The 26,445-nt window shown below is 41.2% G+C and overlaps 1 protein-coding gene across 3 annotated transcripts in view; it reads left to right on the plus strand.

Annotated features, from left to right (window-relative positions):
- The window catches only part of CSMD2 (CUB and Sushi multiple domains 2), a 1,348,498-nt gene that overhangs the window by 532,508 nt on the left and 789,545 nt on the right, over positions 1-26,445 (plus strand). For all 3 annotated transcript variants that reach the window (XM_077481921.1, XM_077481922.1, XM_077481923.1), the window contains exon 4: positions 19,006-19,200. In XM_077481921.1, the coding sequence (XP_077338047.1) occupies positions 19,006-19,200 (195 nt within the window). The remainder of the gene's footprint in view (positions 1-19,005; positions 19,201-26,445) is intronic.

The raw sequence follows: 26,445 nt of genomic DNA on the forward strand, positions 1-26,445 counted from the left end.
TGATGGTATCAGCTGACAGGTTCAGTAACTGATGTTACAGCGCTCGATCCGGTATATCAGGGATGTTTGGGGATGGATAATTACGTCCCATATGTGAAAAACTGAGAGGATACCACCATGTGTAAAATACAATGGTTTAATGAATGTAAAAACTGATCCAGGTCATACAAATAAAACAAGTAAGCGCTGTAGGTGCAGCAGCAATGTTAAACACTACACACAATGCATTATCAATTAGCAAAGATTTCCATTTAACTTTAAATTAGCATTTTAGAGCAACATTGTTGCCTATGCAGATATCCTAATACATTTACAGTCATCAGTAGGTTTCTACTTTCATATTCTGCTGTCAGATTCATTTGGTGTACTTTAACCCCTTCCCAACTAGCCGCCGCAGTTATACTGCGGCAGGCTGTCTCTCCTGCGTGAGCCGACGTAGCTGTACGTCGGCTCTTTAAGATGCTTTAGCAGGCACGTTCCCGCAGCGTGTCTCCGAAGCTGATGCGTGTGTCCGCCGGGCACCCGCGATTGCTCATGACAGAGCGAGCACTGGGATCTGTGTGTGTAAAAAAAAAAAATTGGGATATTTATTATAGCAAAAAGTACAAAACATTGTGTTTTTATTTCAAAATTGTCTTTGTTTATAGGGGCAAAAATAAAAACCTCAGAGGTGATCAAATAACACCAAAAGAAAGCTCTATTTGTGGGAAAAAAGTACATCAATTTTGTTTGGGTAAAACATTGCACATCCACGCAATTGTCAGTTAAAGCGATGCAGTGCCATATCTCAAAAAATGGCTTAGTCAGGAAGGGAGCAAATCCCTCCGGGGCTGAAGTGGTTAAGATGGCCTTTGATATTTGAAGGCAGTGGGATTTGGTGAATGATACAACTTCCTCATTTTAACTACATTATATAACGTATGGTGTTAGGATATTGTCATAAATGCATGCATTTTCACATTGGTATACCTTGCCTATTTATGTATGTAAAAAATAACCAGATTGGAGCCATCAACCATCTTAAATCTATGCATACCTTTAAAAATTACTATGAGCATGGAACCTCTGCTTAGTGAATGTATTTTCATTAGGATCCAGTAAACTATAGTGTATTGTATGTTCTCATGCTTCAAGTGTTATTGATTAATGCTTGTTTATGATCTATCATGTGTGCTTACAGATAGTCATTTAATGTTTCCATAGGGGACTATGGAAACATATCATCAGTCATTTTATTTGAGGATTTTACGGTCCTTTCACTTGACTAATATACACAAGATGTTCACTGTTTCACAAAGATTACTGATTGTTTTCTCTTGTGTCCTTGTCTTTTCAATTATACTTCATTGTGGTTTACTTTTTTCCTGTCTTCTTATAGTGGTAGACTGCCCAGGTAACATTTATTGAGTGGATGGTGTCTTTTAAGCATATTGCTAGACAATGCATTATTAAGATGTTGTTTTGCATTTTGCATCAACATGTAATCAAGTATTGCATATCTGATATTTCCATGAATATATATATATATATATATATATATATATATATATATATATATATATATATATGATGTTCACATAATTAAATATTTCCTTTTTGCCTCTGACCAATTAGAGTTCTTTCCATCATTTATTTATTGTGCTAATCTCACATAATATACTGTATATTAGGGTAAAATACACCTTAAATGAGCCTAAAAGTTAAACTTGTTTTTTACCTTAATGCATGGAATGAAAAAAATGCTGCACTTGCTTTCCACTGCTCCTTTTGCTGTCAGTCATTTCCTGTGAGGAAGGGGTGGGGGTGTAGATTACTGCCACTGTGTGTGTCTTTGTATACGCAAAGCCCAGCTTGGGAGAGTCAGCACAGGTGTAACCATAGCACATTGGGGCACCCAAAGGAAGAAGGAGCAGACAATGCCAATGGGGTACTGCCAAAAAGGAGATAAGGAACCACTCTGTGCAATATTGTTGCACAGATAAGATACATTTTAATTTAAAAAAATTGCCTTTAATATCACTTTAAGTATTTTACAGGCACCATGCAATTATATATGTTTGTGTGTGTGTTTTTTTTAATTGAGCTATAAAATTATTCTGTGATATAATATATTGGTAGAAAAGAACTGTCTGAATAGCCAAGTTATTAATTTGATAATATTTTTGTCCACAAATTATAATTAATTTGGGCTTCTTAAAGACCGCCTTTAAAGTTAACCTTTCCCCAGTTTATCTCACTAATAGGCAGATGTCTATTAGTCCTATTCATATTGTGCAAGGAGAAACCAGGTTGTTTCCACATTCTCATTTCAAGGTTTCCACTAGTGCATAAGGGTTACAGTGTTTCTATAGTCACATTTTTTATTTATTTTTTTGTTTAAATTTTTTATAGCAAAAGTAAGGAACCTCTGTGAGATTGGTTGTATGCCATCCACACTTGTAAGATTTACCCAGTCTATTAATTCGGGGTACCCTTGTCACCTGGAAAGAAGTTCATAAATCCAAAACTTTACAGTTTGCACAGAAACAGAAAGCGAAGGGAAATATTTCCAAAGGGGGCATCTGTTCCACTGATCACTATCTAAAGGAGGAGAGGAGAAATGTATTTATTAAGAATTTTCATTCAGAAGGAAAAAAATTAATAAAAAATATGTTAAAGTATCAGAAACACAAGTCATGTAACCGTGAAGGCTCCAAGACAAATACTGTAACATAGCCTTCGCAGAATAGAGCAGAAATAACAGTAGTTTAGAATCAGCCTTGATAGCATGGCTAAAGTCAGAACAAACGTAGTTAACTGATAGCGCATCTGGTGTAACAGGAGTAGCTAACTAAGAAATTGCACCAAAGAAACAACCTGGGGAGTGAAAGCAAATAGACATTCTAACTGGATAGGGCAAAAGAGATTATTAGGGTTAATAACAAGTATACATTGCATCTCATATAGAACAGCAAAAGAACAAATAGTGTATATGCAGGGCTCAAGTCCTGCGGGAACACATGGGAACGGAGTTCCTGTACTTTTTCTACAACACAAACTCAGTTCCCGTTAGCAGCCGTGTCCTGCAAGACTTTGAAGTATGCGAGCTGTGTGGCAAGTGCTACACCAGCAGCTGCCGACACAGCTCGCAATAGTAAGTGCCGCACAACTGACCATGCAGGCATTGCCATTAGGGGGCCCCATGACAGCTTCTGATTCGATCTACCTGTCAATCACAGCTAGCTGACGGGTAGATCAGGTCCCTGCTGCTAAGAGATTGTATTTAGTCAGACCTCTCATGATGCACTCCTCCCCGCCGGCCCCTCCTGATTTTCTAGGTCCTCATCCTTCCCCCCCCCCCAGTCTCATGCATACTTGCTCTGTGTGTCCCGCTGAATCCCCCCCCTCCTCTATCTTTAGTGCCATATGATGAGAGAACCCAGAGGAGGAGCACAGCTATTCTGCTCACTGGACATGCAGGGAGAGAGGTGAGCTGAGGGAGGAACATCAGTTTGGGGTGGTAAGCTGAGCACAATACCTGGCAAAGTTTAATGCCAGGAGGGAAATTTATGTGGAAATATGTGAAGGGTTGGAATAGCAGCGAGTGTGTGTTGGAGCCCTGCAGAGGTTGTAGCCCCCCAAGCTAACATATATCTACTAAGCAGGAACACATCACTATCTCCCTAAGCATTCTGTCCAGATAATGTGCAGTTAATTTATGACCTTTCCATTTAACCCTGTGTTATCCAAGCTCTGTTCAATGAAAAGCGTAAACTCACCACATAAACACTCTCTATACACAAAATAACATTCCCCAATAAAGATCAGAGCACAATTGAATTAATGCTGATTATTCAGAAAATTACCGTATTTATATTTGAGGATTGTTTTAACAGTTAACAGTTAAGCTTCATACACACAATATGAAAATTGGATGAAAAATACCACTTTTGAAGTGTTCGTGCATATGAGCGGATCATTTTTATTTATTTTTGGTGGGCGAGTGGATCTTGGGTGGGAGTTCCTACACTTTTTTCCCCAGGACTTGAGTATATGGAATGCTGGGGGGGCGAGTGGATTCTGGTGTTCAGGGGTACCTCGGTTCCTGAGTTTACCCAGTGTATTGGTAAGATCCACACACAAGTACCAGTCCGTATATCAGAAGGTTGCTATATGTTGAGAGATCTCATCTGGAGAAAAGGAGTGCTCTATATATATATCGTTGCCATCTGGCGATAAAGCGTTTCAAAGTCTTAGAGTGTTGGGTGTCCAGCTTTTCCATGAGAAATAGTGTATGTAGTGCATGTTTTATGAGGCAATATGAGGCGGGGTGGGATGAACCCAGGCATGTATGAGGACTCTACGAGCTATCAGAGGGCAAATAAGAGGCCATCACATCATCACAGCTAAAAAGGCCCAACAAAGGGTCTGTAGGGAGGAGCCTCTGTTGAATCATGTTGATATATTTAAGTACCCGGTTCCAGAAGTTGAAGATAGCTTGGCAAGTCCACCGTCTATGAAACAGACGGTCGATAGATGTTGCACCAGGAGGACATAGAGAGGAAGGGATTGACTTTGCTATGTTGAGATTAAATATATGCACGGTAAGTGATTTTTAATTGAGTTTCTCACTATTCTTCGCAGACCACTAGGGAGCAATTTTTTTGGTAATCCGCAGGAATCTTTTCTGGGGCATCTTGGATGTCAAGGATGGATGTCCAGGAATTAAAAGGCAGGATGTGGTACTTGGAGGCCTGGTGAGTGACAAGGTTAGAGTATATTTCTGAGATAGGAGTATTGATCCAGCTTGAGCATTGTATCAATGAATGAGCACTGGCATGAGATTTGTCGTGGACTGTAGCATGATTTAAGGTAGTTGGTTATTTGATTGTAGTGAAACACCTGTGATGGTGGTAGGGAGTATTGTTGGGTCAGTTCTGAGAAGGGTCTTATGTCCCATACACATGGTCAGACATTCCATCCACAAAATCCGTCAGTTTTTTTCCAATGGATTTTGGCTAAAAATTGTCTTGCATACACACGGTTGCACAAAGTTGTCAGAAAATCCAATCGTTCTAAACGAGGTGATGTTATGCACGTACAACTGGACTACGTAGAGGCCAGTAGCCAATAGCCTTCGTCTCAAAATTTTCTGAGCATGTGAGTCAGAATTCACTACACACAATCGGAAAAAGTCCAATCGGATTTTGTTGTGGGAAAATTTTAGATCCAGCTCTCAAACTTTTTCCGTCGGAAATTCGTATTGCCTACACACTATCGGATTTTCCGACAACATAATCCAATCGGATTTTTTCGGTCTGAATTTCCGACCGTGTGTATGGGGCATTAGAGTTCCTTGGGCAGGATTGAAGATATTAGAGACAGTCTGTAGGCTGGAAGCAGACCATTTTGCAAAGGCTTTATGTGTCCCAAAGGGGGAGAACATTGGGTTACTCACCAAGTATAGGCAGGTGGGATGAAATGGTGTAGGACAGATCCAGGAGTTTCCAAACCTCTCTCCAGGCTACAACGGTGTCTCAAATCAATAAATTTGATCTTAAGATAGGAGGCAAAGCGTGCAGCCTGGAATGAAGCACTGCCTGGAAATTGAACTGGGACACCAGGACATCCTCCAGCATATAATTGGAGTACCGAGACTTTTTAGACAACCAACAATCAATACTCTGCCACAGCAGGCAAGAAAGATTATAGAATCTAATATTGGGCAGGCCTGCTCCACCCTCACTCTTTGGGAGACTTTGTTTTTGAAGCACAATTCTGGGTTACTTACCATGCCAGAGAAATGCGAGCAAGGCAGTATGTAACTTTTGAACATTTGTATGTTTAAAAAGAAGAGGAAGGGTCTGCATTGGGTACAACAGTCTTGTGAACAAGACCATTTTGAAGAAATGGCATCTCCAAAAAAGTGAAAGGGACAGGGCTGCCAGCTCCGGTATAAACTTGTCTATGACTGGAGGATAATTTAGACTGTACAAAGTTGAGGGTACTCTACCAATGTGTATACTAAATAGGTGATATAATGCTTTGCAACTATAAATGGGGATGAGTTGATCCAGCTGCAAGACACATATAGGTTAAGGGCCAAAATGTCACTCTTATCAAAATTATTCCTTTGCCCCGAGTAGGCTCAGAAGGTCACAAACAGTTCTTGGAGTAAAGATATGTCAGATGAAGGGTTAGTTGAGAAGAGAAGAATGTCTCTTCTCAACTACACAAGAATTACATATTACACTACTGACCCCTAAAAGGGAATTCAAAATTCTGGATAGTGGTTCAATGGTGATGTTGAGGGGAGAATGCACACTGGATGAATGCCTTTGTTGAGGGGGATGTCAGGAGACATAATGTCAGGGGTGGCGATACGGGCAGTAGGAGAAGCGTACATCTTTTGAATAAAATGTAAGATGGGGCCCGACATGCTGGAGGCCTTCATGAGCATGAACAGCCAGGAGAAACGAATGTTGTCAAAGGCTTTTTTGGCATCAAGCAAAATAATGGCTGTGTCAAGGTCAGAGTGCATCATGGCAAACTCGAAGGCCAGGAGGACTGTGCGGATGTTAAGGGTGGCAGAATGCCATGGTACAAATTCTGATTGGGCTTGGTGGAGGATTAATAGAAGGAAGCACACCAAAAGGGATGCAATGATTTTAGAGAGATTTTTTGCATCATTACATTAGGGATATAGGTCTATAGGAGCCAGGAAGAAGAGGATCCTTCCCCCTTTTGGCTATGAGTTTGATGTGTGCTTGTGAGCCGGAGGGTGGGTAGGGGCCCTCAGCCCACATGGAATTATAGACTTGGTGAAAGGTATCAGGGATTAACTCTGTGGATAGTCCATCGGGGCCAGGGGCTTTTCCCGCAGGAAGGGATTTAATAGTAGAGCAAATATCCTCTCAGGATATGGGGCATTTAAAGTCTCCAGTTGTTTTGGAGTTAATACAGGTAGTTTGGTATTTGCCAGTAGTTTTCCAGCTGCATCGGTGTCAATAGGATCTTTAGAGTAGAGGGATGTGTAGTAGTCAGTGAGGAGGGTGCTGATCCCAGAGGGTGCATTAACAATAAAACCAGTAGAGGAGCGTAAAGCTCCAATATGGGTTGGTGGGTGGCGACCAGAACATAATTTCGCCAACAACCTGCCAGCCTTGTTACCATATCTTTGGAAATATAGGATAGAGTATGATTGCCTGGTGGTTTCCTGCTGAGCGTACCAATGGTCAAAGGTGTGCTTAGCTGTTTGCCAGGCAAGTATATTAGCTGGTGTGCGGTTTGATGATAAGATACACTGGGCCATACATAGAGCATCGCTAGCAGCATGATATTAGATGCGAGTTTCTTTTTAAATCTTGAGGTATAGGAGATAATGCGCCCCCTGAGGAAAGCTTTACCTACTTTCCAAAACAGGTTAAAAAGATAAGCCCCATTGTTTTCGGCAAATTCAGCCCATGCATTCCATATGGAGTGTTTAAAGTCATTGTTGTCAGTCAAGTAGGAGGGGAAGCGCCAGGTGTTAGTGGTGTGAGGTAATGCTATTTCAGAGAGCTGTACACTAATGGGGGAGTGATCAGATATAACCATGTCTTCAATGTTCGACACTGTCACTAGAGGGAGTGCACCCTGGGAGCAAAATAAGTAGTCAATACGGGAGAACGAGCCATGAGAATTGCAGAAGAAGGTGTATGCCCGATGTTTGGGGTGGGAGAAGCACCAGATAGCCATAAAATGAAGCGAGGAGACTGATTGGGCTAGCAAAGTAGGTGTGTCAGTTAACAGGGTTTGTCTCGTGGGTCCCTGTGTGCGATCTTCAGACATGTGAATGACAAAGTTAAAATCTCCCGCTATAAGATGAAAGTGTTCAGGGATCTGTAGAGCCCAAGAGTTTAAATCTTGGAAAAGGTTTGCCCCGGAGAGTTAGGCGCATAGACATTGGAGATATCGTTGTCACGGGATGCAAGCGCTAGGTGAACAATGACTCTGTGACCGTCCGGGTTCATCTCTACGGAGTGTAAAGTGTGATGGAGATTTTTGTGAAGTAAAATAGCAACTCTAGCCTTGCGTTCCACTGCTGTAGAGCCATAGACCTTGCCCACCCATAATTTAGAAAGGCGATAAAAGTCCTCTGCGGCTAGATGGGTCTACTGTAGGAGCACAACATCTGCTCACAGACGCTTAAGGTGCCTCAAAATCTGCTTGCACTTAGGGGAACAGAGCCCCTTAACATTCCATGAGATTACCTTTAAGTGATCCTCGCCATCCAAAGGAGCCATGACTGACGTAGTAGGTAAACATAAGGTCATCTGGACAGGGGTAGTACCACTGCAGACATCGTCCCATAGGATCCGGTATCAGAAAGACTTTGGTGTACTAAAGAGAACTTGAGAAAACAGAGAACAGTTAACCAGAAACATAAATAACAAAAAAGGGGAGGGTAAGCCTCCAAAAACCTGTGAGGGACTTCACTTTTTCCCCCATGGAGAACAATCCCTAAACACCCCCACGAGAGAGTGCACTCCCTGAGCATGAATATATGAGCCAGCTCTGAGAAGAGGGGTAGGGGAGGTGGGAAAGGGAGAGTGGTGAGTGGTGATGAGAAACAGGGAACAAGGGAGGGGGAGAGAGGGGTAACCAAAATTAAAGGGACAACAGGTCGGATTGTCCAATGCAGTGCTTCAGGCAGCAGACGGCAGTTAGTAGGGTTCCCTGGGAAGGATAGAGAGAAAAAAAGTATCAGGGGAGGCAAGGGGCACTTGAAGCTCAGGGTGGGTGGTAATAGAAATGGTTGGCTGCAAAATAGAAGAAACAAAGTCTACCTGTGATGGAGGGAGTAGGCAGTCAGCAGTGCGCAGATTTATCACCTGGAGGCCCAAAGTGCACCCTCCTGTTGGGAGGTTTCTGAGGACTTTGCTAGCATCTGGAAGATGAAGCAGATCTCCTGGGTGAGGAAGAATTGTGGGGGGAAGGGGATCTTCCTTTTCCATAGCTGATGGTTGTGCAGTGCTAAGGTAGTGCTCCGCTTCAGATGAATCAGTGAAAGAAAGGCCCTCACCCGTGTCTGGTTGGATGTGTCCTGGTTGCTGGGTACACTAGGGTAAATTTTATGTGATGGTTGTAAAGTGAGTAGCAAATGGCAGAGAATGCTTTGTGCTGGAGCATAACTTCAATAGAGTATGTTCAAAGAGTAGTAGTGGATAGTCGTCAACAGATAACTTGTGCACTTTTTGTGACATTTTTGAAGTATGGCGTGTTTATCTGTGTAGATGACATATCTAACAATCACTGGTCGAGGCTTGGAACGCGTTTATGATGGCTGGCCGATGCAGTGTGCACGTTCCACTAAGCATGGGGTAAGTAGCCCTAGCTTCTCTGGGATGGTGGAGGAGCAGATGGTGGTGAGCCTGGAGGGGGAATACAATTCAGGAAGCCCAATAATGCACAAGTTGTTGCACCTTGACTGATTTTCTAAATCGTCCATTTTTTCCTGTAGATCCTTCTGAGCTGTGGAGAGCGGTGGAGGAGATTCGCTCTTTCGTTTGATCAATATTTAGGGCTTGTGACTGCAGTTCTTCATGGAGGTGTTATAGCCCTTTAAGGACCACTTGGTACACTGCTTAGGTGACCATAGGGGTCAAAAGTGCCACCAGAGCCTGGGCAATACTTGCAGGAGAGGCTGGGTCCATCTATGCTGGTATAGAGGGAGCCTGCATACTCATGGGCACTTCTGCAGTGTTCAGCACAGCAGAGGGAGCAGGCGCCATATTGGCTGCAGCGTGTGCCCAGTCCCCTATGTCCAAGGGGGGAGCAGGGGCCGCTCCAGCCATGGATCGCTCAACAAAGCAATCCATGAGGGTTCCCCTGGCAGGAATAAGGAGGCTGGGAGAATACCTCGGCCCTTTGGCTGATCTGTGTGCAGTATTCAGGGGAGCGTGGCGGGAGCTGTGATCGCCTAGCTCCTCTCCATGCTGCACCGCAACCCGGAAGTCCCAAATTAATGCTTTGAGCAGAAGCATGATTAGGGCAATAAGCCAAGAAAAGGTCAACTTTGTGGATAGTAAAAGACACAATGGAAGTGGTAGTTTAAACCACACACATGAGGAACAAGTGACTATATTATCCAAAGCGGTCATTTTTTCTCAAACCAATTATAATCAGATACTGTGATTTTAAAATGTGATAGTTCAGCAAATTAAAAGGTCACTCATTGGTATTTCATATATAGATGAAGATTGTTGAGCTTGGCCACTGGCTATTTATATTTTCTACAGAGTTCAGTTATTATATCTCCCACTATAGTTGCCAGCTCTTTCCTTTTCCAAATTGGACTTTTGGATGTTTTTACTGCTGTTGCTGTCTCCATAATGCAAAATAAATTAAAAATTCAACAGAGCGATTAGAACCCAGTCATAATTTATGTGGCTGATATGCAGACCTGGGAACTAGAGCAGTGTTTCTCAACCTTTTTTCAGTCAAGGCACCCTTTAAAATTGTAGACAATCTCACGGTACCCTTTAAAATGATGGACAGTGTCTTGAGGCACCCCATTCTAAAATGTGAAAACTATTCAAATAGTTTTACATAATGCAGCAACATCCACACGTAGGACACCCAACGTTAGAGGTGATGTATTCTTCCAAAGCAAATACACATTTTCACACTGGTACTGACTTCCAATGTTTCTCTTTTCCCTCAATTTCTCTCCATCAGTCAGCCAATGTCACCTCAGTGTTGAGGGAGAGGGGTACAGGAGGGTCAAACAAGGATGCTGTGGAGGCAACATACATCCTCCTTATTAGCTAATGATGTCATTGGTTGTTAGGATGCCAGTATCTAGAAAGTCATACTTGATCCACCTGCTGGCTTTTATACAATTTTTGATCAATTTTTAAGCATTTTGCCAAGACACTCCTTAAAAAACCTCAAGGCACCCTTGTTTAAAAAGGCTACTCTATGGGGATTAAAGTACATCCCATGACTTATGTGTGACTGTCAAAATAAGTCCAAAAAATCAGTTACTTTTTGATAAACAAGCCTTGCTTGTTATAAATAAAAACAAATTTAACTTTCCTAGGTGAGCCAAATTTTTTTTTCATTTTTGCTTTTCATGCTCCCCTGGTTGACACTACAGCTACAGTGCAATTTCAGCAACAAAGGTATGGCTGTAAATCTAGAATGCAGTGAGCATGACCAGGTGTGGCCAGCAACTGTAACAAACAAATGGCCCCTGCCCTCATCTATAACTGGCCTTCACAGCAAGGAGCACATGGGAGGGTAACGCATGCAAGACAAATGGTACACACAGGGTAGCAGCTAGGGGTGTGCATCTTCACAGGGCTCACGATTCGATTCAAATACTATTATCCTGTCCACGATTCGATTCAATTTGATCACGATGCATCACGATTACTGCGCAGGGTTTTCATCCAAAAAATTCAAGCAGTCAGAAGAACTCCATTTGTTTTATTTTAAATGTTCTTAAAAACAAACAAAACAACACTACCTCCCATGTAGCAAAGTGTAAACACAGCAGACAACTTAAAGAAGAGCTCCAGACTGACACCAAAATACTACAAGAGAGGGTCAGAGACTGCAGACATGATACTAGAGAGGGTCAGAAACTGCGGACATGATACTAGAAAGAGTCAGAGACTGCGGACATGATACTAAAGAGGGTCAGAGACTGAGGACATGATACTAGAGATGGACAGAGACTGTGGACATGATACAGGAGATGGACAGAGACTGTGGACATGATACAAGAGATGATGTATGCCATTTTATTAATTATGGTTTATGTATGTCTTATTGTCTTAGCGACTGATTCACATCACAACTTCATTTAAAAAAAATGGGGTTTTTTTGTATGGATTATGGTTTTGCTCATTAGTGCCCCACACATGCAATGCATGGCTGCATGTGTGGGGCAGTGATGAGCAAAACCATAAATCATACAAAAAAGGGTATCAATTTCAAATCAATGAAGTTGTGATGTGAATCAATCAATAAGACAATAGACAAAAGACAAATGGCATACATAAACCATGATTAGTGTTATTAAAGGAAGGAGGGCTTAAATGGGAATACCGGGTAGTCGCTCACACCAACCCCATATGTAGTTCCATTCGGCCATATAATAATTGGACTATACCGGTACTTGATAATGGAAAAACACTAATAAAATTTAAAATCAATATAATGTTTAATAAAGATATAAAGCAAAACAACACTGAATTATCACTTGAAGGAGTATAATAATATGCACATCACAGTTGAGGTATTCCTGACGGGTTCTCCATAGGGAACATTCAACCGTAGAGAGTGCACAATAAATTTCCTCGACTAGTTTCGCGGGAAAAGGCCCGCTTCTTCAGGAGGATATCTATATAAAAGTATCACAGTCATTAGATAATACACACATGTAAAGATATAAGCAATACAGTTATCATAATGTTATTGATTTTACATACACAAATTCCCTATATGTTTAAAAGAGGAGGTCAGCTCACCTTACTTCAAGGAACAGGCTGCAGGTAAGGAGATCCGCAAAGTCCCCCCACGGTGAACATGGGGGATTGGTTAGCGCCGGCTCTGGATAAATAATATTATAATAATTTATCAATTAGGAGGAGTATATCTCGAATTAAGGAAGAAAGGGGAAGGGGGGGAGGAGAGAAAGAAGAGGAAGAAAGACCTCGTGACGGTGGAACCGTGATATTGAGTGACTAGAAAAGTGGGGAGGGGGGGGGGAAAGAAGGAAGAGGGAAGGGGAAAGGGAAAGGGGAAGGGAGGGAAACAGGGGGGGGGAAGGAGGGGGAGGGAGGGGGGGGGAAGGGGGGGGGGGGGGAGAGGTGGGGAGGAAGGGAAGGGGGTGGGAGGAGTGAAGGTGAAATGCTCCAGGTGACTACATATAATTACCGGAGGTATAAGGTCAAAAGTGGTTAAACCATACTATTTGATATAAATGTGTGAAAATTATTAGCAAATCAAACGTGAAAACGTGAATAGTCAAATGTATAAGTCAAATGTTTAAGCCCTCCTTCCTTTAACTACAAATTCTGGATGATGGTACATTATACAATACTTATAAAGATTTAGACCAGAGGCGATACTCATAATATGTGATGATTAGTGTTATGATATTGTATTGTTACATCATTCAGTATTTCCATCAATCACACATCGCTTGTTTGTGATCACTAGGGAGATCAATCAAATTGCTATGTGTAATGATCACCAGTAATAGGATACAGATCAGGAACATGGAGTGTAATCAGAGGGAATCGAGTAACAGAAGTGTCCAGTGTGTACAGTGAGTGTAGGGGTGACTAGCACTGGGGCGGGGGAGAAGAGATCACAAAGTAAACAGAAGAGGCTCAGAACTTGTTTTGTGCCCCCCTTTGGGGTCAAAAGTGGCACATTCCTTCCACCTTCCGTGTACACAGCGATCCTCACCCTCTGTTACACTCACCGGTATCATCCGCAGTGGCCGCAGTAAGCAGACATAGCAAGACCAACACAACAAACCCCGTCCCGTCCCACGATATTCACCCTGACCAAGAGTGCACAGCACGTGACACAGCCTATCAACCCCACTTATTAGTGATGAGGCCATTTGCTCCTCCCATTGTAACTTTTATCACTGCCCCCCGTAATCAGAGCCCTTTAGACAGAAAGGATGACTCGTCGGGACACTCGATCCATGTGTTTACAAGTTCAACAACGGGCAGCTGGGGATGATGTCAGCGGGGGGCGTGGAAAAAAATGCTCGGCTAATGCCCACAGCTCCTTCGGCTGCTTTCGGTAAAGTTCAGACTCGGAGGCAACGCATAGAATGGCACGCAGGTGACATCATCAGAAGGTCGTAGCATCTGTGCCACATCGTGGGTAGTCGAATCGCGATGCATCGATGCTATGATTAATTTCAACACCCCTAGTAGCACCGCTTTACTTTGAAAACCTCCAAACATGCATGTTGGTACCTTCTCTCCAGGTGCCAGGTTCAGATGACCTCCCACTCGTCACAAACTCGGAATATGAATATATGGAAAGAACCCACACTCTGGAATCCGTCCAAATACTTTATTCGATAATCACTAAGTACAAAGTAACTGTTTATCAAAAACAAATTTGGACATATTCCAGAGTGCGGGTTCTTTCCATATATCCGCATGCAAGACAAAACCAGAGAAAATTCCCAGCTCAACTCACTAACCAGTCTGCTTACCAACCAACTTAACTTGTCTAACAGTATGCGTTAAAAACAGGGGTTTAGTTAGCACACATTTGAAAATGCATGTGTAAGCTGCAGGGCCTCTTTAGGGCACCCTGTATTATTTGCAGTCCTAACCCTTGTAAATTTACGAGAGTCTTCAACAGTGCGAGTACATGCATTTTAATGGATAGATAGGGGGCAGGTGGGCCTGGAGGTGGCCTAGTCATCCTTAAAGAGCACACTGGACACCCAGCACATTGGCAGCAAATGTGTCCAGTGTGTCCCCCCACCAATATTTATACCCATAACAAACAAATGGCTCCTGCGCCCATCTATAACTGGCTTTCACAGCAAAGAGCACATAAAAGAGCAACACAAAATAAATAAAAGCAGACAAAATTCCCAGCTCTGCTTACAAAACGAATCAACCAGTCTAACTGTATGCGGTAAAAACAGGGATTTAGTTAGCACACATTTGAAAATGCATACATAAGCTGTAAGGCCACCCTCTCGGCACCCTGTATTACCTGCAGTCCAAACCATTGTAAATTTAGTCCTCATCAGTGGGCTCACATGCACTCTAATGGATAATATGGAGCAGGTAGGCCTGGTGGTATCCCACTTCTCCTTGAAGGCACAGGGGCACATTGGACACCCAACACATAGCACATTGGCAGCAAAGGTGTCCAGTGTGCCCCCTCACCAATATTTACACAGGCAACTGACAAATGGCCGCTGCCCCATCTATAACTGGCCAGCAAGGGGCACATGGAAGGGCAACGCATGCAAGACAAAACCAGAGAAAATTCCCAGTTCAACTTACCAACCAGTCTGCTCACCAACCAAATTAACCTGTCTAAGCCCTTGTACACACGGTCGGACATTCCGAAGGAAAATGTCCGATCGGACCGTGTTGTTGGATAATCCGACCGTGCGTGGGCTCCATCGGACTGTTTCCGTCGGAATATCTGACCGACAAAGTTTTAGAGCTGGGCTATAAAATTTTCTGACAACATGGTCCGATGGGACTTTATCCTATCGTTTGTGGAGAATTCCGATCGTACAAAGTGCCACCCATGCTCAGATCAAATTCCTAGACCAAAGCTATTGGCTACTAGCCTGAACGTAGTCCCATTGTAACTAAATAACGTCACCACGTTCTGAACGATCGGATTTTCCGACAACTTTGTCCGACCGTGTGTATGCAACACAAGTTTTGGACAAAATCCGTCAGACAAAATCCAACAGATTTTGTTGTCGGAATGTCCGACCGTGTGTACAAGGGCTAATAGTATGCATTAAAACAAGCATTTAGTTAGCACACATTTGCAAACGCATGTGAAAGCTGCAGGGCCCCTTTATGGCACCCTGTATTATCTGCAGTCCTAACCCTTGTAAATTTATGAGAGACTCCAACAGTTAGAGCAAATGCATTCTAATAGATAGATAGGGGGCAGGTGGGCCTGGAGCTAGCCCAGTCCTCCTTAAAGGTCAGATACTGATTGACTGATTGAGAAGCTGCAGGCTTGTGCATCAGCAATGACATTGCTAATAGCCATACCCTTCTGTGACATTTTTCTATCCCATTGTAGTACAAGCAGGCACAGTCTGAATGCAGGTGACAAGTCTTCTCTGATGCAGAAAGCAGCGCAGCAGAAGTGTCAACCCATCATGGGAAGCTGAATAAGGTAGAATTAATTGGCACAATCTACAGGTATATGGGAGACTTTGCTGGGAAATTAGTCCACATTGTGCAAACTAATTGATTTAGCACATATTAGATATTGGTATGTGATTTCTCTGCTTTAACCACTTTCAGACTGGACCATTTTGCTGGCTTAAGACCAGACCACTTTTTGCAATTCGGCACAGCGTCAATTTAACTGACAATTGAGCATTCGTGCGACGTGGCTCCCAAAAAAAATGTATGTCCTTTTTTTCCCACAAATAGAGCTTTCTTTTGGTGGTATTTGATCACCTCTACGGTTTTTATTTTTTGCGGTATAAACAAAAATAGAGCGACAATTTTGAAAAAAAACGCATTATTTTTTACTTTTTGCTATAATAAATATCCCCCAAAAATATATAAAAAAATTTTTTTTCCACAGTTTAGGCCGATATGTATTCTTCTACATATTTTTGGTAAAAAAAGCGCAATAAGTGATTTTTGATTGGTAAAAATGTATAGCGTTTACAAAATAGGGGATAGTTTTATGGCATTTTTATAAAAAAAATTTTTTTACTAGTAATGGCGGCGATCATCGATATTTATTGTGACTGCAACATTATGGCAGACACATCGGACATTTTTGACACATTTTTGGGACCATTGTCATTTGTACAGCAATCAGTGCTATATAAATGCACTGATTCCTGTGTAAATTACACTGGCAGTTAAGGGGTTAACCAGGGGGTGGAAGTGTAGGGATTAAGTGTGTCCTAGGGGCGTGTTACTAACTGTGGTGGGTGTGGCTGTGTGCTAGTGAACACTGATCTCTGCTCCAATCACAGGGAGTAGAGATCAGTGTCACTTGTTGCTAGGCATAATGGGGAGATGCTGTTCGGCCTCCCCCTGAGATGATTGCGGGTATCCCCGTGGTGATCGAGTCCGCGGGACCCGTGGCCGGTCTCAGAGGGATCCCGACCGGAACGCGCGTGCGGCAAATACAAATGTACGTACCTGTACACCAATTTGCCTGCCCATGCCATTCTGACGACGTACATCATCATGCGACGGTCGGGAAGTGGTTAAAGGGGTTGTAAAGTCAGAAGAATTGTTATCTTAATACATTCTATGCATTAGGATAAAAAAACCTTCTGTGTGCAGCAGGCGCCCCAGCACTCCCTAATAGTTACCTGAGCCCCATCTCTTTCCAGCAATGTTCACAAGTTCCTCATCCATCTGGGACTCTCCTCCTGATTGGCTGAGACACAGCAGGGATGCCATTGGCTCCCACTGCTGTCAATCAAATTCAGTTAGGAGAGAGGGGGCAGGGCCAAATCATGTCTGAATGAACACAGGGAGCTGTGACTCCGGTGCCCCTATAGCAAGGTGCTTGCTGTGGGGACATTCGACAGGAGGGAGGGGCCAGGTGAGCCGAAGAGGGGAAACTGGGCTGCTCTGTGCAAATCCACTGCACAGAGCAGGTAAGTATGAAGGGGGGGTTTGGGACTTTGAATGAGGTCAGTGTATATGGCTATAAGACGAGTTAATATAAAATCACAAAAAAATGTTTTTTATTAGTAGAACCACAAGGAACATGGCAAAAATACATGCTACATGTAGCAATGAATAAAATTGTCAATCACATGTTACAGACCATAGATGGAAACAAACATTGATAGCAACCATCCAACCAATGTGTGGTATGGAACAAATTCTGCATGTAATGAAAAAATGTAAAATACATGGTGGGTGGTGAACTCAAAATCATGTGATGAGTAAAAGTGTCTGCAGAAGAGTAAGTGCATCCAAATAATCTGACGCGTTTTGTGGGTAATACCAATCTTCAGGGGCGGATGCACACAAATCTATGAAACAAAACATGAGTAGACAAGTATAATGCAATATTATACCCCTCAGCGGGGAGGATAAGTCCAAAAAAATAAGGGGGAAAGAGTTGCTCATCCCTAAAATACTTACATCGTAATAGGTCTAGAACATGAGAGACAAGAAGGCAGAGGCTACCCAGATTGTCTGTGTCGGGAGCTGTGGAAGGGACCTCAGAAAGTGGAAAAAGAGAAAAAATACACAAATCCAGATGGTGATGTGAGTGGGTTTCATATCTAAAAATGTAATTGGGTATACTGTGAATACTCTGTATTATGGGAAGTTGTTAGAGCCTGAAACCAAAGTGCAAATAGAAGAATAAGTGGAAATGAAAGTAGTGTGGAGGGAGGAAAGAGCAGGTCAAAAAAAACATTAAATAGATGTAAACAGGAAAGGACTGAGCATGTAAAAACTTGCATTAGTCCTGTTTTCAGGAATTCTGAGAGCCTTCTCGCTCCCCCCATTTTTGCATTGGGTGATTCGGGGGATCGAGCAGACTTCTCTTCCACGAATCAACGTCACCTCCACGCCATGAGCACAATGTGCCCGCAGGGCTTCCTGATGCTGGCATGTTTGAATTTTTCCATCTGTGTCACCATATGGAAGGGGGCATCTTTAGCCACCATGGGCGGCAGCTGCCGCTCGGGCATGGACGTCTCTCTTCTTCTTCTGGTGCACCTGTGTCATGTTGGGAGGAGCCCACAGGGTGTGCCGCGCGTACTTAACATCCCCATTCTGTGCTAGCCAGTCCACATGGCAGCGCCTTTTTGTGCACACTGCACACCATTTGGAATATACTTTTTCACATCACCAGCAGGTATTTACATGATCAGTCTTTTCCTGTTCATGCTCACAGAGGCTAACTGTTATTTTTTATTTTCTGTTCTTCTATTTACATCTTCTTTTTTTTTTTACCTTTCCTACCTTCACACTAATTTCATTTCCACCTACTCGTCCATTTGCACTTTGATGTCGGGCTCTACCAACTTCCCGAAATACAGAGTATTCAAAGTATACCCAGATACATTTTTAGATATGAAGCCCACTCACATCAATATCTGGATTTGTGTATTCTTTCTCTTTTGGAGATCATGAAAAAAAGGAAATGTGTGAAAAGAGTGTTTTTTTTTTTTGCAGGAATAATATTAACATTAATAAAAAAATGTATTAGACTTCTGCACTATATTTTTAAGTGAAACATGTTTCTAGCAGTATTTGGAATTGACATATCATGATATTTTTGTCTTTACAGTATTGCCAAGTCACACATGTGGAAATCCTGGGCGACTACTGAATGGTGTACAACAGGGAACTACATTCAATGTTGGGGACAAAGTCCGCTACAGCTGCAATGCAGGCTACATACTTGAAGGACATGCTCTACTAACTTGTGTCTCCAGCTCCCAAAACAGCGCCTCTTGGGATTTTCCTCTTCCAGCCTGTAGAAGTAAGTTCAGTTTCACGTGATAATGTTATATATTTTTGCTGGAATTCAGCAGTTGGAAAGACATTTGACAGGTCTAGTTATAAATGTTTCCACCCAAGATTCATAGAGTCTTTAGCACATTTTTCTAATTTGATTTAACCGCTTGACCACTAGGCACTTAAACCCCCTTCTTAACCAGACCAATTTTCAGCTTTCGGTGCTCTCACATTTTGAATGACAATTACTCAGTCATGCAGCACTGTACCTATATGACATTTTTGTCCTTTTCACACAAACAGAGCTTGGTGGTATTTAATCACTGCTGGGTTTTTTATCGTTTGCGCAATAAAAGAAAAAAGACTGTAAATATCTATTTTTCTTCGCTTCTGTTTTAAAATTTGGCAAATTAGTCATTTTTCTTCAGAAATTTTGGCCCCCATTTATACTGCTACATATCTTTGATAAAAATAACCCAAATTGGTGTATATTATTTGGTCTTTATAGAGTCCACATGCTATGGTAAAAGGTCAATTCACAAATTAAATTTCAAATATGAGTTAAATACCACAAATGTGTTGAAAATGTGAGGTAAATACCACAAAAGAGAGCTAAATCTTTAAAACTGAACTATGGTCAAAGTTCTTTTGGCCATACTTTTCCTGTGGGTCACAGTAGTGCACTTATATCTGTAGGGATCCCAACAATAATATCAGGATCTGCCAAAATGCCTTACCAGCAGCTGACTCAGCCTCTCAGCTTGCTGATGAGAGCCTGAGCCAGCCGCTCATTCGTCCCACAGCCCAGCGCTCCAGTAAGTAATGGAGGGACTGAGCACAGATCTGGTCATGCGATTGCCCAAGTTTCGGTGTTAGAACCAGTAGGGGACAGCTGCATCATTGGATTGATGCTGCAGCCATCTAGGTGAGTATGAATGTTAATTTGTCCTTTTTTCATTAACTCATTAATTCATTCTCAAATTCTTATTCTTACACTTCTTTTTTGGAGTTGATTTATTAAAACACATGCATTTGTTACAATGAGGGGCCAGTAAGTTAAAAGTATACCATGTATCAGTGTGAAAATGTTCTGCCCTGAGCTCAGGAATGAAAATGAATTATAACATCAGTCAGATCATTCAGTGAATTAAAGCTCATTAGAATGAATAAATAAAATTGTGAAAACACGTGAAAATAATGTATAAATATTTAATAAATTTGTTAAATAACAAACGTTTTTAGTGAATTGACTACTTTTGAAATAAATACAGTGTGAGTTTTTTAACTCATAAATTCATGCGGTATTTATCTTAGTTAACAACTTCCCATCTGCCCATAGTACATAAATGACCAGAATGGCAATGCGGGTAGGCGTACCTGCATGTACCATATCCTCAATTTGTGCAGATTTCCTGGGAGTACGCAGCTGCGTGATCTGTGCCTGATGTGTCCGGTGGAACATTGATTGTTGTAACTACCTTCTGTGAATAGTCCCAATGGCATGTGATCTCTGTAGCCAATCAGTGGTCATATGGACAGTAGTAAGCAATATTTATTTCCTGGCATCATTGTTTACTGTGTGATCTCTGTTATCAGTCACAGAGATCACATAGTACAGAGTCACAGCAGCCCTGTACCATGTGATAGCTGTGGCCAATCACAGCTATCATAGTATTTTTCAATGGCTGCAGGTATGCAACTGGAGAGAGTGAAAACTGATTGCTTTTAAAGCCATAGTGGCTGTAAAAGCAATCACAGTGTAAAACAAAAAAAATCTTGTTTACCTCCCCAGAGTAGTGTAGTGTCATTAATGCTAGGGTGACAAACAAAAGGCTGTGAAAAAGTCTCATGAATGTAATATCACTGCACACCAGAGGAGTAGCAGAATGTGTTTTGGGGTGTATTTCTAAGTATGCCTATGATATGTGTTAAAAAATATCCTATTAATTGACAACTTTGTGTTAATAAAAAAAAAATCTTTCCTGTATTTTCCAAAAACTTGTGGCAAAAAATTAAATTTTCAAAAAACTTTTTAAGCCTTTCAGAAAATAGCTTGTAGTGTTTGCTTTCCAAAATGGGATCATATTGTGGGTGTTTCCACTGTGCTGGTGCTCCTCAGCCTCCTAAATTGTGATAGGTAGTCAGGAAATGAGATGCGTAATTTATCTCCTAGAACCTCTGAAGGTGTGCATTGGATTTTGGGCCCTTCCATGCATCTAGGTTGTGAAAAAGTCCTACACATGTGGTATCTTCATACTCAGGAGGCATAGCAGAATGTGTTCTGGGGTGTAATTGTAGATAGGCATATGTTGTGTGTGAGAAATAACTTGTTAAAAGTGACAAAAAATTACAACTTCAAAAACTCACAATACCTTGTACTGTCTACTTTGCAAAAAAGGGTCATTTGGGGGGTATTTATAATGTGCTGGCATTTTAGGCATTTTAGGTCCTCAAGAAATTTCAAATATATATACTATAGATGGTGGACTATAAATTTCACAATTAAGTAAATATTATATACTGATTTGGGTTATTTTAACCAAAGAAATGTTGCAAATTATATTTTGGCCTAAATGTATGAGGCATGAGTATTTAGTTGCAAAATTTTAAAACAGAGACAAAGAAAATTGTGGGGTTTTTCCACATTTTTTTTCATTCATATAGCAATAAGTAAAAAAACGCAGTATCGATTAAATTCCACCAGCAGAACTAGCACATTATGTTAAACTTACCCTTAAATGTAACCCTCCCGTGCTGAGAAGTTAGCACTGCAGGAGCTCCCATCTCCACCCATCTTGCTTTTGGGTTCACAGTCTCTGGCACTGTGACCAAAAACCACCATGATGTCACTCCCGCGCATACTGAAGGAATGGGTCGCCATTCCTTCAGAGCGCATGCACCAGTGATATTACTGCCTGCATGTAATATAAATATGTCCTAAACGGTGCACATTTGCAGTAGGAGATATTCATACTACCTATAGGTGAGCCTCAAATTACCTATAGGTAAAAGCAAAAGATGGACGTTTACTTCCTCTTTAAAAGGCAAATGCAAAGCTGATGTTAGTTTACTGGTCTAGTTTTTTTATTGTTAACTGTGGACAACATAGGAAATTATTATTATTTATTTTACTTAAGTTCAGGTTTGATGTTATATTACTGCTTGTGATGCCATCCTTGACAGCAGGATGCCATTATCTATTGCAGACACAATATCCAAAGGAACTGTGTCCAGGTTTTAGGTATACTGACCTCTATAGCTGCAGACTTTGTGGAATAATTTATTATTATAGTTTACATTAGAAAACAAGTTGACCTTTATTTTCTCTTGGTAGCTTGGTTGGGTGGATTTGAGCTCCCTACACTCCCTCCTATCTTAACAATATAAATCACAACTTTTTTGTTTATTTTCTTAATTATTTTATTATTATTTTTGCCTAGCTCTGACCTCTCATGCCACCATTCTGCTCTAGATGAGAAATGACAGGTCACATAGTCCAGGAAGCTGAAGGAGTAGGGACTCACAGATGCAAGTGGGTGTAGTTGCTAGTTATCATTGGAGGTTGACTTTCCAAACCCAAAAGAGGCATTCTGAGGCTTCTGATGAAGGAGGTGGACTAAAATTGTGGGGTGGCACTTGAGCATCTGCACCTGTTCAGTAAATTGCAGCAGGGCATCCACTGGGCATATCTAAATAAAGGACAATGCTGCATAACAGGTAAGCAGGGATTTAAAAAAAACAACAGAGGGCAACTGAAGTTCCAATTTAATCTGCTCCCCTATATTTTTACTGACCTGGCAGTATGCGAGCCTTCTAATTTCTTATGTAAAAATAGAACAGGTACACAGTAGGGATGAGCTCAGGCTTGTTCAGACATATGTCTGAACCCACCTGAGCTATCCTCTCTGAAATTTGCCAAAGCCAACAGCCAATCATAGGTGGTGGAGGCATTTTCCCGCACCAGAGCCACATCTATGCAAGGAACGCATGTATATTGTTGGGAGGGACTAGTAAAGCCACCACCACCTATGATTCACTGTCGGCTTTGACAGTTTCCTGGCAGGATAGCCCATGCAGGTTCGGACTCATGTCTGAAACTAGCTGAGATTATCACTGTTGCATAGGAATAGGGTGAGTGAAGTGCTGAGACCAAATTTGATGGATTTAGTGCTTCTCCTTTGAACTTTGAGGATGAGTTTCTGAACAGTGTCTTCAGCCACCGAGGTCAATGAGATTGTGTTTTAAAGCTTAACCCCCAAATGTTATATATATATTTTTTTTTAGTAGAGACACTAAAGAATAAAATGGTGATTGTTACAATATTTTATGTCTCGTGGTATTTGCGCAGCTGTCTTTCAAACGCAATTTTTTGGAAAAAAGACAATTTCATGAATTAAAAAAAAAACAGTAAAGTTAGTTACATTTTTTTATATATATAGTGAAAGATGATGTTACACAGAGTACATAAATACCTAACATGTCATGCTTTAAAATTGCGCACACTTGTGGAATGGCGACAAACTACGATACTTAAAAATCTCTATAGGCAACATTTTAAACATTTCTAAAGGTTACAATTTTAAAGGTAAAGAGGAAGTCTTGTGCTAGAATTATTGCTCCCGCTCTAACATTTGTGGCGATACCTCACATGAGTGGTTGGAACACTGTTTACATTTGAAGGCTCGACTTACATATGTATTTGCGTCTGTACGCGAGCACGGAGGGACGGGGCGATTTAAATTTTATTCTTTCTTACTTATTTTATTTATTTATTTATTTTTACACTGTCTCTTAAAAAAAAAAAAAAATCAAACATTCCTTGTGACAGTAATAGTCATAGACCCCAGATCTCTCCATAAACTGTACCTGTCACTAAGACCTCAAATCCCTCCTTTGCGCTCAAAAACATTTAAAACACCAAGTTTGGCTGTTTTGAATGCTGTAATTTTTTTAAATTTGGTGCCTTTAAGTCTTTAGTAAACTGGAAGTAATGTCATGACATAGCTTCCGGGTTACTAGATCTGAGACCTGATCAAAGCCGATTCTAGCTTTGTTTGGGACTCCGGACAGCCGGCAGATGTGCCAGCTGGTCGCCAGGGCCTCCTGGCGGGTCGGGAGTGCACGGGCGAGCCACGTGGGGGAAGCAGGGGGATGTCCCCTCCAGATCCTCGGGGATAATAGCTGAGTGGCTGCTAGCGGCATCAGTTGTCATCCCAAGAAAGACGATTGTTTGCTCTAAAAATTGGTACCAGGATGATGCATGCATAATCCCGGTACAACCCCTTCAAGCCAAGACCACATATTTGCATATGGTCAGCGTGAATGGGGTTAATTACTGCTTGCTAAGGCTATGCCTATAGAATAATTACTGGTCTACCACAAGGATCTGTGTATAATATGATACAATATATAAATAAAAATAATAAAGTGCTGAACTACAATAAAACGAATTCTATACTGATCTTTAATCAGAGACTGTTGCTTTGTGGAAGTGTCTTTGGTTACTCATAATTTTCCTAATTTCATTTTTTTCTTTACATCTTCCACAAAGGTTAAAGAAAATATATTATCTGATATGATATTTACCGAAGTGTATCAATAACAGATTCCCTAAGCTTGGTCCTCCTTCATTGAATGGTTGATTGACCAGAAGCAGATTCTATATATTTCAGAGTAAACATCTTTCACTAGCATTGGCATACCTCCATCATCTCCAGTCTCCACATAGCATTCCCATAGGAATAAAACAAAAAGTGATCTTGTACAATCTACTTCACACTAGAACGCCTATAGATTATAAGTTCCAGAAATGTTAATATGCGGAAATAACTGCACTCAGAGGCATAGAATGCATATTACTAGAAGCAAACTGAGTACTGTACATCACATCAGATCACAAAATCCACATACTTTTATCACCCTTTTATCTGAAGTTTATACGGTGAAAGAATGTCTTTTTAGCAGAACTTCAGCCTCCCAGATAAAATAACTTTTGGAAGTTTAGTTCAATAGCCAATAGCCAATTCTACTATGCACTTGGAGTTCACATTTTGATAAAATTCTCTGCAAGTAAAACTTTTGATTAAACATTAAACATTTCTTATGATGCCATGAAGGTACATGGTAATGTCTATTCACACAGTTTAGTAATGTCATAGGCAGAATGTCGGATGACCAGCATTGCAGTAGAAAACAGGACACAATAAATGAGAGGTCATTGGAGGGATTTACTAAAACAGGTGCACACAGATTCTGGTTCAGTAACTAACCCACTTCTAGGTTTTATTGGCAAAGCTTAATTGAGCAAGCTGAAGTGAGAAGCTGATGTGCCACTTTTAGTAAGTCCCCCTATACAGGTAGATAGATTAAGGATGTTAAAGTGGTACATGGTGATCTTTCCCTTACTCAACAGTACATTTTAAGACTGCTCTTATAACATTATATTTTACCTATGCTTAGTAATAAAAGTGTGCTTTGATTTCAGTTTTAAAGCAGAACTCTGGGCAAAAAAACTTCCATTTAAATGAATTCCTTATTAATCAAAAATGATATAAATCCATTTTGTGTGCACCAAGTTCATTTGCAAACCTAAATATTATATAAATAAGGTGTTTAATGTCCAAGGAAAATAAACACTAACAGCGCTGAAACAGTAGGTGACTCAGTCCATATATTGAAACACCTTATATCAATACCGCATCCTTCAAAGCAGAGCTGACACACCGCTGATGATTCACGTCAGGATGATTAAACACATAACCACACCACATAGGGTTTCTCGCCCTGAGGATATTAAAATCACCACAAGTCAGAAGGAAATGTGCCTTGAGAGTGTAAAAAAGGGCCTCCTCCCACCAGCAGATCCACAGCCGGACTACTCCTTCGGGATATAAATCTCCTCTTCACTAAGTGCTCTCACTGGCGGTGGCAATCTCCACAGTGGTGATATATATATATATATATATATATATATATATATATATATATATATATATATATATATATATATATATGATAAAAACAATCTCACAGCATAATTTGGTTTGACAAGTAATTTATTTCCAAAATACCCCCCAAGAATTACACTTACAAATGGTAAAATTCATATAGGCATAAAATAAAAGGATTCATCAAGACGTGTGTGTCACTCTTACCACTCTTAGATGGTATTTGCAGCAGTGATCCACAGGTTGAGAGTCAATTGATACGCCTGAATAGGTGGCCGTGTGGATACGCCCTAATGCATTTCGTCATCGACTTCATCAGAGGG

This window comes from Lithobates pipiens, unplaced genomic scaffold (genome assembly GCF_037356315.1).
Source record: "Lithobates pipiens isolate NorthernLeopardFrog02 unplaced genomic scaffold, aLitPip1_a1.2 Scaffold_16, whole genome shotgun sequence".
NCBI lineage: Eukaryota > Metazoa > Chordata > Amphibia > Anura > Ranidae > Lithobates > Lithobates pipiens.